This window comes from Daphnia pulex, chromosome 9, assembly GCF_021134715.1.
Source record: "Daphnia pulex isolate KAP4 chromosome 9, ASM2113471v1".
Lineage (NCBI taxonomy): Eukaryota > Metazoa > Arthropoda > Branchiopoda > Diplostraca > Daphniidae > Daphnia > Daphnia pulex.
Genome location: NC_060025.1, coordinates 5,155,833 through 5,175,200, shown reverse-complemented (window position 1 = coordinate 5,175,200; position 19,368 = coordinate 5,155,833). Strand labels below are relative to the sequence as shown.

The following is a 19,368-nucleotide window of genomic DNA, read 5'->3' as shown; positions in this document are numbered from 1 at the left end:
GCCACATGGGGAGAGCCAAAATAAAATCTCCTGTTCACGGCACCCCTTCACACTGCAACGCGACGCAAAGGGGTCGGCTTGACCCATACCTTTGGATCAGAATAAGGTCTATAGATGTTGAAAATGAAAAAGTAGTAGTCGAGCAAAAAGTCGTGCGCAGTTTACGCCGATGCGCACCACAGCGGCCGATAGCAGAACTAAGATTGTTATTACGCTTGACACCAAATGTAGGCCCAATCCTTTGTTCGAGAACCGTCTGCTTGTCGAACAAAGGATTGGGCCTACATTTGGTGTCAAGCGTAATAACAATCTTAGTTCTGCTATCGGCCGCTGTGGTGCGCATCGGCGTAAACTGCACAAGACTTTTTGGCATGTCTACTACTTTTTCTTTGGAATAACATCTATACCCTGGATTCGACTAAAGCAGCGGTAGCGGTAAACCATTGACACGTATCAAACCGATACCCGATACGTTAAGCATTAGCTCCTATATTTTTCTTCGTATCGCTCATTTGTCATATATAGAGAATGAACGATAAAGATTCCCATTTACTGCGCTCCTATGGCATATGAGTATTCTCCCAATCACGATTGAGAAATAAAGCCATTGCAGAAACAGAGCTATAGATGATGGTAGAACCACTGCCTGTTAAATGTTCCTCTCGGAAATTTTTCCTAAAGTTGCAGCCAATATCGCGAATCGAAAGTGGAAAAATGAGCTTAAGTATCGATTTAGACCTAATTGTCAGCGCCAACAGCGGATATCTACTGAAACTTTGTTAATTTTGGTACTAGGAAAAAAAATGTGTTTCCCAACACACCCGCTATGGCTCTTTAACTAAGGTCTCCAGCCAGAACACTTCCAGGAGGAAAAGTCAATGGAAGGCCTTTCCATATAAATGGTTCTACCATACATCTATAACTCTGGCAGAAACTTTATTTTTATTACTTTACATTATTTCTATACCCCTGAAATAGTTGACTAACTATTTTTTACCTTGTAGCATTTATTACCAAGTAGAGCTTAGGGTGCTTGGTTGCTAGATGGCATCGGCGTTCCTTGCTTCTGCTGAAATTTAACAAGCGGTCCACGACTCAAGTAGACTGAAATCCCGGAGCGGCTTTCCAGATCTAAATCCGGAAAAGGCCTTAAAATATAAAAAAATATAATCACGTTCGTCTCTCACGCCGGATTTACCTGCGTTTGCAGAAAGACGAAGTTCCCACCCGTTTACGAGATATTAAGCGTTTAAGTTTGGGTTTTTTGAATTTGCCAGAAATGGGGGGTACTTTGACATCGCTTTTCTGAAAAGCGGGGGCGGGAGCTATAGAAAAAACTAATTGTAAAAAAAGTTTATTGCTATCTCAACCACCAAAATCCAAAAGGAATTTTCTTTCCGGATTTTATTGGTTGAGAAATTTACTGAGAGGCTCATTTTTCCCTTTTCCCTCTCTGCCTGGCAGCCATTTTTTTGTACTCTCCGCCGCGCCCCTTGCGGAAGCCAGCCTGGTTTCACTAAATATTAAGGCCGATATGACTTCTATTGGTCTAAAATTAAGGCCAACAGATAAAACCTTCTGCTTGCTTCCGCAAGGAGCGCGGCGGAGAATACAAAAAAATTGCTGCCATGCAGAGAGGAACAAAACAAAATGCCTTTTACTTAAAAATCAATAATAAATAAACTGCAATGACCATCGAGGGGAAATAAATCTTAAAAGATTACCTTATAACTAAGGAATGCAGTTATCTAATTAAGAATAGCGAGCTGCAATTACCAACTGAAGACGACTGAAATGGGAAACATTAAACTAAGAATGACACCGGCGAAACTCCATAAGCCACCATGCAAGAGTGCGTGTCCAACATTTTTTTAACGCTTACGTAAAACTTGGAACTTCGGACGTTAGCCAACTCTATAGTGCTAGAGTGCTAGTGCATGATGCCAGATAACATATTTTTTTACTCACAGAAAAATAATCTTTTTGTAATGCTTCATTTTTTTTTGAGTAAAAAAACAAATTGTATTCCTAGAAAATTCAAAAATGTTATCTGGTGTCATTTGTTCCAGACCTCAAAATTGTAAAAAAAAAACATTAGATTTAAAATTAATGCACTTTAAAGAATAGAAAACCTAGTAAACTAGGTATCAATAGATACCTTGTTTAACGCTCCGTAACGTAGTTACGTTTTAAACATAAACACAGCTAAAATAAAAATTACAAAGATGATTAAAGACTTTGACTTTTTCAATGATTTTCAAATCAAACAATGAGAAAGCTTCTTCGCTACAGATCCGCCAGGGGGCAGCGTGAGGGGTGCGTTCGCAAATTGGTTAGGTGGCGCGTCATGCACTAGCACTATACTATAGCCTCTGGCGGCTGAAGGTGGGACTCGACTTCCCCGAATAAACTGAAGGGGTGAAGACTATGCGTAACCAACATTTAGTGGCCAAGCTACGCCCACGATCCGAGCGGAATTTTCATTGAATAAGTCCCTTGATTATTCTGGTGGACCAAAAGGATAGGGAGTTTGGCTACCTTTCCTGGTAGACCGTGCAATAACCTTACAAAAATTAACAAGACTGCCCTGGACTTAAGAAAAATGCTGACATGTCCTTCAATGGTCGGAGGCTTCGTAAAAATCACCTTAGCGGACTGTACTTGGCTTCACGAAGAGCGCATTACGTTGCTCAAGCTCCGTTTGTGTGGGTCGCATACGTAAAAAAAACGCCACCACCGGGTACGACACATCTAATTTACCCGTAGTTTCAAAGCGGCTGTGAAATTCAGGATTTTTGTTCAGGATGACTACCGATTTAGCCACTGCCACCTGGTTGTCGAGGATGACAATTATTATTTCATCACATTATTGAACATTAAACATCATTACATCATTTCATTACATTTTTTTTTGTATCGGACATGAGAAGGAATGAGACCTCTGTTGGGAGTATAGAGCAGTTCTTTACCACAGAAACCCTCGGGTGCAGAACCATAGACACATTTGGCTACCAGGACAAAATTAGAGAGAAAGCCATGGACCAAAGAGATATAAGACGGGGAAGAGACAGACAGGCGAGCAAGATCAGGAAGAGTCATAGTCCGTTAAAGGCTAATAACACTATCTGCAAGCGTTACTTTCATTTTGACAGCCTCATCGTTAAGGCACTTTTCTGATTGTCGACAGAATCCAAATAATCTTTAAAGACGGGAAACGTTTGATTCAAGATTGGAAATGTCAACAAGTTGGTTCTCTAGTAAGGACAAAGCTCCAGAAAGACGAGAAACAAGTTCAGATTTACTTAGCGAATTGATGGTTATAAGTGGTGGCCCAGCAATTAAGGTGGAGACGGGGTTGTTCTTGGACTTCTTCACGACATTAATATTCACCTTGTTGGAGGATTACAATATATTATTTAGGGGAGCCGGACCGAAGGCCAAAAGAACATTTGAATTTGTGACTCCAGAATAGAAATTTACGACACTAGGCGCAAATAAAATTGTTCTTTAACGAAAAATGGCTTACTTAAATCGCCAGAATAACACCCAGAAAAACCCCTAAACGACATAAGACCAAAGCGTCGTCGGTTTTTTGCGACACCATTCCAATAAGACCTGGCAACGCTAGGTAGCTTACTACTGTTACAGTTATCTAAAATGCATATTGTTGACTATAAAAATGATGGTCGCAACAATGGAACCCCAAATCTGCTGGACGGTCCAGACATGTGTTGATTACATTTAAAATCCCCATTCTGCATGAGTTGAGGAAGCGGAGCGGCATTAGTGCGGAATAAGAGACGAACGAGTTCATTCGGTACTTGCGCATGGGGCAAGTTCTCCCACGTAACATGGGCTTGCCGTTTGCTGGAGGTTGTGGGGCAATCTCTCTTTGAAATTAAAGGGTGTGAGGTACGCGCACTAGTCTCCCCCCTCAAATATCACAACAATCTCGGCGTTTCTACGGTGAACAATCCGTTGACGGAGTGGACCTTAAACAATCACCTCGGCAGGTGGAGCGATCATCACAGGAGCTGGAGGAATCATCTCGAGAACTGAAGCAATCGCCTCCAGAGTCGAAAGCTGGAGCGATCATCTCGGGAACTGGAGTGATTGGATCCGCAGCCCGAAGCAGCACTTCAGAAGCGATTCCCTCATATTTTCCCCAGGTTTTCTGGTGACCTAAAAGTAAAGACAATTGATTAGACAATTAATCAATTGAGGGGAGGGGGGTTTAATGGACATAGTATGAATCCTTACCATCCTTAATTTAGCCTCCCCCCCCATGATAATTTATGACTCACACCATCGGATTAAACTAATTCGAAGACGGGATCAGAAATTCCAGCAGGGTAATTATGTTTTCTTGAAGGTGATCGGTTATCTGCCTGTCTAGGTTAATGTCTCTTCTTCTTCGTAATTGGTGGACTGGACATCAACCTTCTACCCTCCCCCTAAAAAAAATCTCGAATGGTAATTCCCGCAGCTCGTTGGAGATAATCTGTAAAAAATAATTAATAAATGAGATAAGATCAACATCGATGCACTACTTCCAACAGACATTAAAACTATAGTATTCTTTAACACCTACCAATATAAATATTCAAAATCCTGAATGGACCACATCATTAACTCGTTCATTCCGCGGTGCCACGATTCAATCATGTGATTTGTCTGATTAAACCTGATTTTGGACGGACAATCGTTTGGCACCAACTCGATCCAGCCAAAACGTTCTTATATAATTCAAGAACCATGTCACCGATATCCGGAATTGCACATCATGAATTTTGTTACCTGCTTGCGCATACAAATGAATGGCTGGGAATCCCTCTTAAATTGTTATTCTTTCGTGGGGCAAAAGATGAAAAGCAATGAACATTTATTTATAAAAACTAGGTCCGTCCGTTTATCGTCCGCTGAGGTGATCCTATCGACCGTAAATTTTAATTCGTTCTAGGGTGGTACAAGTCGGACAGCCATTGGATATCCACATCTGAAAAACCGTAAAATGGATTAAAATAGACGGTTAGTAGAACGTCCGGAGCTGCCTGAAACGAACGGTTGGACGTTATATGAACGTTTAATGAATGCTGTGTGCTAGTAGAGAAGAAGAAAGAAAATCTGTACATGGCCTTAAAAAAGAAAATAAATTTGCTTACAAAGAGAATACATTTAACCCACACAATACATCAATTGCGTTATTTCACAAAAGATTATTTACAATTCTTACCTAGAATCTGAATGCACGGGATAAATATGACCGTGTCGCACATTCCATCCGTTGCGAACACCAGCCCCAAATTCCCATCTTTTAGGGGGGGGGGGAATTTTTTCGAGATAAGTAAGAACTTATTATAACTTATAATTGAACTTATCTAGTTTACACGACGACAAACTAAAACACCAACCACCACCAACGTTGATGAAGCTACTGTGCCTAGCTGCAAGTGCTGCCTAGCTACTGCATAGTGCTACGAACCTAGGTCCAACGGAACTCAAGTTCAGGTGAGGGTGATCTTAAAGTAAACAATGCAACAGAGGAAAACTTGCTAGATGCCACTGTAAAATAAAATGAATCGGCGGTGGAGCGTCATGGAAGCCGACACCAAACCGAAAAACCAAAACGAGATTCGGGAGATTGAGGGCAAGGGCAAACCACTGCCGAAATGACGTTGAAGCCACGAACCAAACATGTTTCGTTTCTGAGAGTGCTGACGGCCAATGTGAGAAAATGAGGGTGACTTGAAGAGGTGGGATTCGATGGTAAAAGTTGCAGCAGTGGGAAAAACGACTCAACCAGGCCAGATTTTGGGGTTTCGATTTTGCGGAAATCGCGAGTAGGTTTGGGCATGGTATTTTAGACCATTTTATGCGAAATTTAACGGGAAACCGAATGGTGAAATATGCGTCTTTCTAAATGTTATAGTTTTTAGATATTGCTAAAATAAAACAAGGGGTTACCAAAATTCGCGAAATTTTTTGGGTTTTCTATGGCTGTTTTCTGCCAAACGAGACCATCTTAAAAACATATAATTTTATAGAAGTGAAATCCTAGTCCCCCTCTAAAAACACCCAAAGTAATTTTGATATGCACGGCTTATTTGCCGAGGTATTAACTGCAAAAAATAAATAATAATAAAACCCTCCATTTCCTGGCATTCTCTGGCTTCATCCTCCTAGCCACCTAGTGGTAGATATTGAAAACGCGCCGATGAAACTCCCTGTTAGAAAAATATGCTAATACATAATTTAATTTAATTTGGAATTTGCGACCAATCTAGGTTTAATATTTTGGCGCTCGTATATTGTTGTATCTGACTTTATTTGTGACAGGTGCAAAACGGACAACAAAAATATATATTTATATACAGAAGAGTGTGGCAAGTCAAAGTTATTTGAACTTTGAACTACCAAAACAGGTTGTTGAAGTCAGTACTGGAACACATAACATCTACGTTAGTGAAAAATTGTAGGATTTCAAGTTCATGATCTCTACCGTTTTTGATGTTAGTGAAAAATGCTTCTACATCATATTGTTTGTGATGCGTGAAATGTCCTGGAACTCCACCACTACTGAATTTTCTCACCCGGCAAGTTGGAAAGAATCCTGTAAAAAGAATTGAACAGTGGGAGTTGACTGATCGAACCATTACCAGAAATTCGATTAGTACTGATTTACTATCTTGTGACTTTGTTTTACCGTTGGAACGAAAATTGACGGCTTTTAACAGTTCATATATCAGAAACTAAATCTAATTTCTGCCGTAAACTTAAAGAATTGTTATCACTAAACGATACTACTACGATCATAGAAGAATGAGAAATGAGAAATATCTACAAGGATATTACTCACAGATATATTCTATGATTTCTCAAGATTCAATAAATCTTTCATTCACATTTTTTAGTTCACCGCAGGCATACCCTATACTTTTTTTGCATTTTAAATGACCGCTGAGAAAGTGCAATGATCAGGGCAACAGGAAAATTTTCTATTCATGCATAGTATCAGCCTGATACATTGATATATTATACACCAAGAGCTATTTTTAAAAGAATTGCAATTTACAGAAAGCTATTAGATAATTTGTTCCGTCTAACTGAGAGTATAACGGCAGCCTGACTGAACAGAAGCACTAGTTGGAATGGCAGTGTTGTGTTTAATACAAATAATCTTGATTTGATGATACCTATTAAGCATCCACATGCTTATATCTTTTTCGGCTAAAAAATAATCTACCTCGTTTGGCTTCAATATTTTTTTATGCGAAACTTAAAAATTCCTCTGTAGAACTAGTACTTTTTCAGATAGTGGTGATTCGGCATCACTTAACAACAGCTTCAGCTTGGTAACGACATCTTTTTGTTTAGAACCTTCAATCTAATTAATTTTGAAAAAGTGTTGTGTGCAGGCTACAATTAGGTAGATGTTATTAATAAACAGATGACCAAATCTGAAATTCAAAAGGTAAATACTGCTCAATAAAGTTGACAGAAAATTTAACACCTATCATACCTATCCTGAATTATTGACAGTATTTTATGACGTACAGGCCCAACATTTGGAAAGAATCTTCAACTGCTTCTTGAGCTTTTTAAGCAAAGGCAGAACAACAACTCCTATGGTGAGAAAACAGCCTTTGTCTCATTGAAAAATATCTAAAATAGCAGCTTATGGCTTTACGCAGTGCATATACTCAAACAATAAGTCCAATTCATCTTTCGTAAGAACTGGAATGCCAAGTGAACGAAATACTGTGATAGCTGCGCCCAGGCTCTTATAGTGTTTAAGAAAGGAAAACCTACTATCATACAGAGAGTTCCACCGAGTAGGCCACAGTGTTGCTTCTTTGACTTTTTCAGCTACACTGATCTGCCAATTTTGTTCGAAAGAGCATTCATTTTGGACAAAACTTGACGACAAGAATTTTGTTTTGGAAATTTCTTATTATCAAAATCTGAGAGTTCTATATCAACACTAGCAATCAAGTTCAATGTGTGTGAGGCACATCTAAGAAAGATAAATTGTCAGTAATAGTTATGCAACCAAAAATTTGAATCTTCTTCACTACAAGTAACTACCAGCAGCCCTACTATTAGCCGCCTCTGCCGTGATCAGATTTAAAGTATTCAAAGGACAAATTCATAAATTCATTAAACATTCAAGTAAAACTCATCTAATAATAACGTACTGAGAATTCTTTAAAGGCTTTTACGAAATTTTGATCCGTTAACAGTAACAATATGAGAAGCTCTTCCAATCAAATAGTATTCTTCCAAAATGTCGTCAAGTAGTTTTGCTATGTTTTCAAAATTGTGTGTTCCTAATAAATAATAAAGACGAAATTTAAAAAAAAAGCCGCATTAAATATTTTAAATGTTTACATTGGAATCGTTTGCAAGAAATTGCAGCTGATTTTCTCTTCAGTACTAAAAAATCATACGAAATGAGCCAGTGAGCAGTAACCCTTAAGAAACTTCTATTTTTTGACCCCCACAAATCGGCTGTCAAACAGACCAAACTGGCCACAGCAAAATATATTTTCATGTTTTCTTTAAATTCAATAAATTTATTTGCAATTAACTTCTTCAAAGATGTAACGCAAAACACTTCGACTCTCCAGTCAATTTCATTCAGAAGATTGATGAAATGAATACTTTATAGTGTGATTGTCATGCCCCGGTGGCAGCTCCGCCTACTTCGAGATGGCCACCGCCAAAGACGTCACGACCCGACGTCACGCTGACGTCACGCTCTGACGTCAGCCCTACAGCGTCATCCCCGACGTCACGCGGGAGAAGCATCCGGTCAGCACTTGCCAACCGGGAACGACTTGCCACATCAACCCGGTCCGACACGCCGCGCCAACCTGTCCTGACTGTCCGCGCCATCCCGAGATGACTCGGAAAGATGAGCTGCTCTGCAGCCAGCGTACTGAGTCTCTCCCCAATATATAAACCGCATGTATCCATGTCGTCTGCTGGGTCGTGCTCTCAGTAGCAGCACCAAAAAAGAGCTCCCGACTTTATTCAGTTTTAATTGGGAAATTACAGAATTTTTGTGTTTTACTATAGTTCTTTGTGCTTCTGACTATCTAGTGACTCTGGTGAACTATTCTGTGCATTGATTGTGACTCAACTTGACTGATATTCATTAAGATCTATCTTGGAGTGTCCATTGTTTTGATTATGCTCGTCATGTCGCCCAGGGCGATGTCTAGACAGCAGCTTTCAGCAACTATTCACTCTTTGCTTATTCCACCCTTTCTTCCTAAAGCACTTCTGTTTACCATCCGATTTCATGGAATTGCTAGAACACCACCAACAAAACGTGAAAGAACTGGCGGAAAATCAGCACAAGCGAGCTACAGCAGAGCCAAGCAGTTCCTTCATTGTTCACTCGTCAATGCCAGATCATTGCTTAGCAGATCGCACATCGTTCAAAATAATATTATTGAGAACAATCTTGACTTTGTAGCCATTACGGAATCATGGCTACCAGTTGAAGGTGGTGATGAAATCTTACGGGGACCTTGTCTGGCTGGCTACTCGGGCCTTCACGTACCGCGGACGGGCAGGAGAGGTGGAGGATTGGCAGTCATCTACCGTAACACAGTAAGATGTCGCCTCCTCTCTCTTGACTTCGAAGCTCAATCATTCGAGTTTCTCGCAGTTTCACTGTCTGTGAACTCAGTGGCAATTGTCCTTCTCGTAGTGTATCGTCCCCCAACCAACAACGTCAATCAGTTTAGTGATGAATTTGCATGTCTACGAGAATCTTTAGTCTCGGCCCCCGGTCGACTGCTAATTGTGGGTGATTTTAATTTTCACGTTGATGACAAGTCAAGCCATGTCGCTCGCTCTTTCATCTCCCTAACTGACTCATTCGATCTTCAACAATACGTAAGCGATTCGACTCATAGTGGTGGCCACACATTGGACCTTGTGTTTTCACGTGCAGCAGATGACTTCATATCGACCTGTTATGTCTCTGAAGTAATTAGTGATCATCGTGCTGTCCAGTGGTATGCTAGTGTTAATCAACCTCTCCGGTCAAAGAAGACAGTGGAGTTTAGGAAGACTAAGTCAATTGACTTTAATTCATTTATCTCTGACTTGTCCTCTCTTCCAATTGTAACAGGCCATTCTGTCGACTGTGAGAGTGCTGTGGTACAGTATAACGATGGTCTATCTGAAGTGTTAAATCGCCATGCCCCATTGATTAAAAGAACTTTTATTGTCCGCCCGGAAAACCCGTGGGACAATGAGATGATTCATTCTGCAAGGAGGAGAGCAAGAAGAGCTGAGCGACGTTGGAGAGTGACCGGTCTCACAGTTGACAAGGAGATAATGAATTAGACTTAACTGAACCTCCATACAATGATTAATGAAGCGAAAGCTTCCTTTCTTGAATGAAAAATTCTGGAGTCAACAGGAAGGAAGTCCTTCTTCCGTGTTGTCGATTCGTTTCTCCTCGTCAAACCAGGTCTCCGTTTGCCTTCACATGACTGCCTCTCTGCGCTGGTTGAGCAATTCAGCAGCTTCTTTCTTCGTAAGATCCAGGATATACGAGCGAGCCTTGATGCTGTTGCTGATGGTTGGGTTCCTTAGATTAGGAAATCAGTCATTCCACTCTCATCATTCCTACCTGTATATGTTGAAGAGGTTTCTGATCTGTTACTAGCCTCCCCATCAAAGTCGTCTCCACTTGATCCGTTGCCTACTTCAATCCTGAGAAAATGTGTCACTATACTGGCTCCTCCCATCACTGATATTGTCAATCTATCTTTTTCCTCGGGTGTATTCCCACACACCATGAAACTTGCTTTAATCACTCCTCTATTAAAGAAAAATGATCTTGACCCTGATGTTCTTTCTAACTATAGACCTGTATCAAACCTCTCATTTCTATCCAAACTTCTTGAGAGACTGGCTGCTAAACAACTGTTAAACCATCTTGAACTGCGATTTCTTTTTGTCCAAATAAGGGGAAATAAGAACATTAGAAATTAAATTCGACGAACTTTCGACCCAAAATTTTCCTATTTGCAGATTATCTCGTAAGACTCGAATAGGCCGATTTGCTTTACCAGCGGGTGTTACAGTCTATTTAACAAAATTGCAGAAGAAAGAGTCAACACCCCATACACCCGTAGAGCACGATTTACTTGCAGAGGCAACAGGTGGAATATCACCGATCCCAAGATTTACTGAGGAAATTAAGTGCAGGCCAACAGTAGAAACAGAGGCAGATACTAGCATTTTTGATAACGTCGAAGAATTTATTCGACTACCGGTAGACGATATAATTAAACTTTTGCAAGAAGAACAGAAAACTTGCAGCCAGACTTAAGAGATAAAGCTAGATTCCTGGACCGATTGTGGAGGACAGATTTATCGCCAGAGTTTCATTGGAACAACTATTCTGCAGAATTAAACGAAGTGACAGGCTTTAGAGGGTGGGATAGTGACGACGATACCCTTAGTACTTTTGATCTTGATTTAATATACCCAGACGACGATATGGCTTTAACACAGGCAGCAATCGACACACTGCAGGTAGCAGGACAAAATAATACAGCAGCATTAGTAACAGGCATGCGTACCTTGGCGGCACAGAGAAAACTAGAAAATAGAGCTTTTTCCATTTGGTTCGGGTAAGTAGAGCGAAAAGTCGTGCGGCTAGTCGACTAGTGCGCACCATGGCGGGGGATAGCCGAAACTTGCTGCAGACTTTGCTTGATCCGGTCAATACCCCCACGTAAGGCCATGTACTGTAACCTGTCAGGCTGTCAGCAGCAAAAGTGAAACCTGTTTTATTTCTTAAGTGTTTAAAATGGTAACAGCTTTTTGTTTGATATGTTCAACTTATGAAAAAAAAGAGATCGCCGAAGTTTTTTCAAAGTGCCAGAATGCAACATTAACAGTAATTCAATTGAGAAAGAACTCATTTCACTTTGAAAAAACTTCGGTTCGGTTCAGGTTTCACTTTTGCTGCTGACAGCCTGACAGGTTACAGTACATGGCCTTTCTTGGGGGGTATTGACCGGATCAAGCAAAGTCTGCAGCAAGTTTCTGCTATCCCCTGCCATGGTGCGCACTAGTCGACTAGCCGCACGACTTTTCGCTCTACTTACCCGAACCAAATGGAAAAAGCTCTATATTCCAATTTTTTCAGGCGAAAGTAATTGTCCGTTAGTCATAGAAGAATGGTTTAAAGTAGCGGAAAGAACAGCCAAGTTAGCAGGATGGAACGAAGAACAAAAGATAGCATTTTTTCAAGAAAAATTAAGTAAGTCATCAGCCAATTTTAATGACTCTTTGACAGCGCAACAAAGAGATGTGTACGCAGACTGGAAAGCGTTACTTATAGCAGGGTTACATGATAATACAACAAAGGCTATTAAAAAGGGAGAATTAAAAGATTTAAAACAAGAACCAGACGAAAAAGTCAGAGATTTTCAAACACGTATAGACGACATGTATCGGATAGCATATGGAGCAGGGCCAGCGACTAACAACGACGCTAACGTAGTATTAGTCCGAGACGATATGAAGAAAGAAATTCTTTTGGCAGGCCTACGCAGAGAAATTGCCACACTAGTTTGGAACAGGGTGGAAGCCGATGCAACGTACGCTAATACAGTAGATACAGCGATAGAATGCGAAAAAGTGACTGAAGTAAAAAAGATAGCACAGAGTAACGATATAACTTCTGCAGTTTCAGTCATTTCCCAAGAAAACGAGAAAAACGCGGCAAAGATAAAAGAATTGGAAGGTCTGATTCACAAACTGTCGACGAAACCGGTCTCACCTCCGACGGCATCAACACCAGTCGATTTGGGAGACCCAGCAGTAATCGCAGCCTTCAACACATACAACAACGCGCAAACCAATTATCCGAAAACAGTTGGTTTCCCGGAAAATAACAGAAGCGGCAGCGTAAGTCCATTCACGTATAACAGACCAACAGGCCAGAAGACGGAGCAAGAGCTCAGACGCCAGTTAGAAATAACAATAGCAGTCAGGATACTCGTATTACTTGTTATAACTGCGGCAAGAGACGGCATATTAGTAGAGAATGTTGGTCCGGTCGGACAACAACAACAAAAACAACTAGGCCGACGTCGCGACAATCAAAGATTCTCGCGAGACGAAAGGCAAAATTCAGAGCGATAGGGACAAAATTGGAGACCGAATGGAGGGCCGCAAAACAATTATCGAGCTCGCAGCAACGAAAGATACGATCGCAACAACAGTACGTATGGCAAACCGTTCAATCAGGAAAGGGGTCAGAACAACAATCGTTACAGCCAAGATTATCGCTAATATAAAATAATATGTAAATACGCAATATAAACTTTTTCATGTACCAGTAAAAATAGACAATATTTTCACATATGCTTTAATAGACACAGGAGCTGAACATATTTCTTTAATAGACTAAGAAAAGATTCAAAACAAAATAAAATAAATAATAATAATAACCTGCGCAGCATATGCGGTGACAGTATGGATATTTTAGGAGTATACAAATTAAATATTAGCTTAGATAATAACGCTAAAATAGTAGAGCAGAAATTTTTTGTAGTACCCGAATTGTCAGAAACATGTATATTAGAAATCGATTTTATAACTAAAAATGCGCTTGTCCTTGACGGAAAAACCCGCCGGGTGACTTATAAAATGAAAGGGAAAACTTTTTCGCTTATAGCAGACACAGGAAATTCAAGTTATCCCTATTCGCCCCTAATTCAACTATTGAATGCTACCGTGGCAAACACTAACGATAACGGGGAAAATATTGCATTAAAAGTTGAAAAACCCGTTTCTAAAGTAATAATCGATGACGTAAATTCAGAAATGTATAGAAATAAGATAGACAAACTGTTAGAATTAAATAAGGACGTAATCGCAGATAAATTGTGTGAATTAGGTCAAGCTAAAGGTATTAGACACCACATTGAGACGACGGGAAAAGTTATATATATGCGACCTAGACGACAAGCCAGATCAAACCTAGCCGTAATAGAAAAAGAAGTGAACGAGATGTTGAAGTATAATATAATTAGGCCGAGCTCAAGTCCATATAGTTCACCGGTCCATCTAACTGACAAGAAGGATAGCACTAAACGCTTTTACATTGACTTTCGTAATTTGAATACGGAAACGATAAAAGACAAATACCCTATACCAATCGTCGACGAAACAAAAGATTATTTGTTAGGCGCTCGTTATTTCTCAACACTCGACTTGATCAGCGGGTATTGGCAGATAGAAATTGAAGAAGCCGACAAGCACAAAACAGCTTTTACAACTAGCCAGGTTCATTATGAATTTAATCGTATGCCATTCGGATTGACGAATGCACTAGCAACTTTTCAGCGTTTAATGAATAATTTATTACAACCAGTTATTCACAAATTTGCACTAGTTTACTTGGACGACGTAATTATTTATTCTCGAACGATCGACGAGCATATCAAACACATTCAATGCGTACTAAATCTGTTAAGGGAGGGAGGATTGAAAATTAAATTATCGAAATGTTTATTTTTGCAAAAAGCAGTAAAGTATTTGGGACATAATATATCAGAAAATGGCTTGAGGCCGGATCCAAAGTTAACAGAAGCAATTAGAAATTATCCGACGCCACAGAATAAAAATCACGTGAAAAGTTTTTTGGGATTATCAGGATATTATATAAAGTTTATATGGGATTACGCAAATAAAGCGAGAGCGCTCACGATTTTAACAAGACAGAAAGAAGAATTTAGATGGGGCCCCGAAGAAGAAAGTACGTTTCAATTTTTAAAAACTTTCTTGTTAGAAAATCCGATTTTACGATTCCCAGATTTCGACCTCAAGTTCATTGTCCAAACAGACGCATCGGGATTTGCCGTGGGATCAGTTCTAGCGCAACGAAAAATTGTAAACGGAGAAAAAGTAGAATATGCCGTAGCAAACGCATCGCAGCAATTAGACGAAACACAAGAAAAGTGGCACACGACAGATAAAGAAGCATATGCAATATATCACGCGTTAAAGACATTTTATCATTATTTGTACGGTACGAAATTTACGGTTGAAACCGATCACGAAGCATTAAAAGGATTTCCAAAGATAACAGAAAATACCTATGTCAAGAAAAGTTATTAGATGGGCTTTGTTGCCAACGAGTTCGACTTTCAAACAGTTTTTAGGCCTGGTGTAGCTAACCAAAATGCCGACGGGCTAAGTAGAATTCCAAAACAAAAGGAGGTAGTTACAATGTCTGGCCAGACACAAAATATAAAAGCTTTAACAACAGAAATGTTTTTACAGGAACAGGAAAAGGATAAATTTTGTAAATAACCGAAGGAAAGATATGTAAAAGAATAGCAACGACGAAATAAATTCATGGAAGAATATTTAGTAGCTGTAGCAGACGAGAAAGAATACGAAAAGGAACGTAGCAAGAACGAAGATAACGAATATGACGACAACCTCGACGAGGAGGAACAGATAAAAGAATTTCAGAATGGATTAATCGGCACGTCCGACGGAAAAATATTAGTACCAGAATCATTAAGAGAGAAAATATTAATCAGATTTCATAATAGCCCATTCGCGGGGCATATAGGCGTAAAAAAGACAACGGCGAGAATTCAAAGACGTTTTAAATGGCCATTTATGGTAAAGGAGATCAGAGATTATATACGTAAATGTGAAATATGTGCTAAACGAAAAGTAGGTGGAGATAACAAGTCTCCGTTCAATCCAATTCCTCCAGATCACGTATGGCAATTTATGGCTATGGATATTGTAGGCCCATTGACCCCATCAGGACCAGAAAATCATACGTATATTTTAGTCATGGGCGAATATTTAACTAGATATATAACAGTTGCATCAATGCCAGATAGTACAACAGAATCGACAGCTAAAGCTTTTTATAAAAATATTATAACGCGACACGGTGTGCCAGAAATGGTACTGACCGACCAAAGCCAAAATTTCTTGTCAAATGTAATGGAATGTTTGTATAGACAGTGTGGCGTAGAAGCCATTCGAACGTCGGCCTACCGCCCTCAGTGTGACGGTATGGTCGAGCGTGCAAATCGAACGCTTGCCGATATAATTTCTTGTTATGTTAAAGACAACCCTCAAGACTGAAAAATTGAAAGGTGCGTTTACAAAAGTTGACTTAAAGCCAATAATTAATTCATTTAAATTTAAAATTGAATCGGAAAAATTTGGCGGTGCCTACTCTAGCTTTTAAGAATTTCATGCTAATTATGGTACTTGAATTTCGTGTTATTGTATTGGTATATCGTAACTGAGGGATTCCTTAACTATTTTTTTATATAAGTGATTAACGTGAACCGACATGCGTGTGAAATTTCTAAGTAAATGTTAGATGCTAGTATACAGAAGAAAAAAATAGAAAACGTCAGATATCGGGTGATGGCAAGAAGTGGATGGTAGGGCAAGCAAAGGGATTGAAGAATGCCAAGGCCAACTAAAACCGCAGGCTATGTCAATACAGAACTACTGTCGCATTACCGGGCATCGGTAGAAAAGGAGATCATAAGTGTTAAAATCATTACTAAAAGTTTTTGTTTTGTTTCTTCCCTTATGTAGTGGAATGGGTTCAATTTTGAAAAAGAAAAAATAATTTTTTTTTACCCAAATATTTTTCCCGGTAATAATTTTTTATTCTTTCAACAAGAATGGATTGAGTCATTTTTTTTAATAAAAAAAGGGGTGTTGAACATTGAAGCGAACTAAAATATCCATATAATCGCGCAAATGTTTAATTCACATTTGCCGTGATCCAATGTGGAAGAGTAAATCGTTGAAAACACCAAGATTTTTTTTGTCTCCCCTACAAGTAGTAATTTTTTTTCTCTCTCTTCGAAAAAGAATAACCAAACAACCCAAGTGCACCCCCTCTTTGATCCATTAACGGATATTATTTTTTTTAACAGTGGAGATTAAGCCACACATGCTCATTGTTGTTATGGATACGAATTTCTCATTTAATTTTTGTCCCTAAATTGTCCCCCCCATACCAGATTATATTTTTTCTCCCATTAAAATTTCATGTTTTGATTAGGAGACATTTATCCAATTCCCCCGCTTACAATTAGTTTTTTTCTCTCCACAAATCGTCTATTCTTCCGCTGTCGTATATTTTTTTTGTGTTTTCTCTCCCTCCAGCCCCCGTAGAAAATATTTACATGCAACCATTCTTCCCGCTAATGTTTGGACCAAATAAACTCAGTAGCAATCCCGCTTATTCTTTATCCCGTACGAAACTTTTAGCTAGTTCTGTACTAGAAATAGCTACGAAGTTAGGGGTATATAGCTAGTAATTTTCAGCCTAAAATTTTTAAATTCCATATTGGGAATTTAGAGTTAGTTTAAGCTTTATTTTTCAAGCTAGAAATCTTAGATTGAAGGTAGCTTGAAATTTTCTCGCTACAGTAGAATTGCAGGTTGAAAAAGATTTTTTCGCGCGCTCTTCTATTGTTTGCAGGGTCACCCACCCACTTACTTCTTAAGACATATTTGCTGCACTTACTTACTTGTGGTCGCTGGTTCTCCGGATCTGGCATCTTCTGATATATTTATTAATGATAAATATTTGATCCTATTATAGTTGTGTAGAAATTCTTCACATAGACTAGTTCTAATTATAAAACTATTGAAAACTTATATAAAATAATAAAAATAAACAATTTTTAAAAAATATATTTTCTAAATTTTACCTATTAACCAATTACCCGCCCATACCTATTATACTATTTGAAGGTTATAACATGATTGTTATAAATAGAAAAATCTGTAGGCCTATTTTGTTGATAGGAACACCCCATATGCCGATTTTTTTAAACCTATTTTTATATCACGATTTATTTCGCGATCAGATTAAAGCGAAACCCTAGATTACAAATTCCATACTAGAACTAGCTGAAACACTTAGGAAATATAATAAGGGAGAAAAATTCGAGCTGATTTTAAGCTTAATTATTTCAATCTAGATCAGAAAACGCCCTAGCTTGGAAAATAAAAGCTGATATCATGCTAATAAAAGTGGAGCGAAACCCTAGATAAAAACTTCCATACTGGAATTAGCTAACAGTTAGGAAATATATTTAGGGGTAAAAATTCAAGCTAGTTTTAAGGTTAAGTTTTTCAAGCAAGATAAGAAAAACCGTAGCTTGGAAAATAAAAGCTGTTACACGCTACAAAATAGTGGAATTATGTTGAGGTGAAACATTTTTAGGTAATTTCAGCATGATCCATGGTTGGATTTTTTAGCCTAGCAACACGTGAGCTGTTATCAGCGGTTATTAGCTAACAGTTCGAAATTTAAGCTAAAAGTTTCGTACGGGATATATAGCCACTAATTGGCCACGATCATTCACCCCGTCCAATCAAAAAATATGTATAACCTCATATGAACTTTTTTTTTCCTCCCTCTCTAGTTACACGTATATTTGTTCGTAAACCCATGTACGTTTTTCCTGTGCCAAATCAATTAGTTAGCGTACTGTCCGACGACGATGCAAGTCGTCAGGAATAAGGGCGCATCAAGCGTAAATGGACGTCCCCTTCTTCCGCCCTACAAGTGTCATTTTAGTTACCCCACATTCCCCCACATTTTTTTCCCTCTCAGCCTTTCCTATATTCTCCCCCTATAATTTTTTTTCTCTCCCTTTTTTTTATAATTCCACATATATTTGAATTTCTCCCCCTTTAACCACATTGCCCTCCGAATATTATTGTTGCTGCGTCGTTGGGATCTACCTGATCCAGCAAAATAGAAAAAGAAATTTTGTTTTTGTTGCTTTGCCACTACCCATAGTACCCATAATTAGGTTGTACCCAATTTTGTTTACGTCATTTTTTTTTGGGGGGGGGGAGGGATGTTGTACGCTGTTCCCCACGCAAAAGGAAGGCGCTCAGTACTTCCATTATTTTGTCACCCACTCCTGTCGTCTCTTTCCCTCCCAACAGTCTTACAAGTTTTTTTTCTTCTTTCTCTCTCCTGTGCGCCCCGCCTTTTTTTCACATTTTGTCTCTCTCTTCATTACATGATCAAAGGGCGGGCTTCACCAACAATATAGCTAAATATTGTAAAATTATTTCTTTCTTGAACGTCTTGTGGTAGTATTTTCGTCTCTGCCTCTACAACATTTGTTTTGCAATAGGTGCTGGATCTAAAGAGCTGACAATTTTTTCTTAGAGAGATTTTTAGACGCTGTACTACTTGGGAAAAACGTAGATGAAGGGAATCGACCACGTTTTCATTTCTTAGTTACAGATTCTTTGTAGATTTTATGCACATCAGGATATTTCTATAACACAGCAAAAAAT

General features: G+C 39.1%; 1 protein-coding gene and 1 long non-coding RNA gene across 2 annotated transcripts; one reads left to right on the top strand and one right to left on the bottom strand.

Moving 5' to 3' along the window:
• Window positions 1–2,501: 2,501 nt before the first annotated feature.
• Window positions 2,502–7,054, bottom strand: LOC124201834. The gene is made up of 5 exons (XR_006877720.1): window positions 5,234–7,054; window positions 4,798–5,135; window positions 4,592–4,736; window positions 4,261–4,501; window positions 2,502–4,182 (listed from the first exon to the last, which is right to left on the bottom strand). It is a non-coding gene; the product is annotated as an uncharacterized LOC124201834 (long non-coding RNA).
• Window positions 7,055–8,878: 1,824 nt separating this feature from the next.
• Window positions 8,879–11,878, top strand: LOC124201831. Its single transcript, XM_046598073.1, has 2 exons — window positions 8,879–10,028; window positions 10,145–11,878. Exons 1-2 carry the CDS (start codon window positions 9,193–9,195, stop codon window positions 10,161–10,163), a joined length of 855 nt encoding a protein of 284 aa, XP_046454029.1. The 5' UTR covers window positions 8,879–9,192; the 3' UTR covers window positions 10,164–11,878.
• The last annotated feature ends 7,490 nt before the right edge of the window (window positions 11,879–19,368 follow it).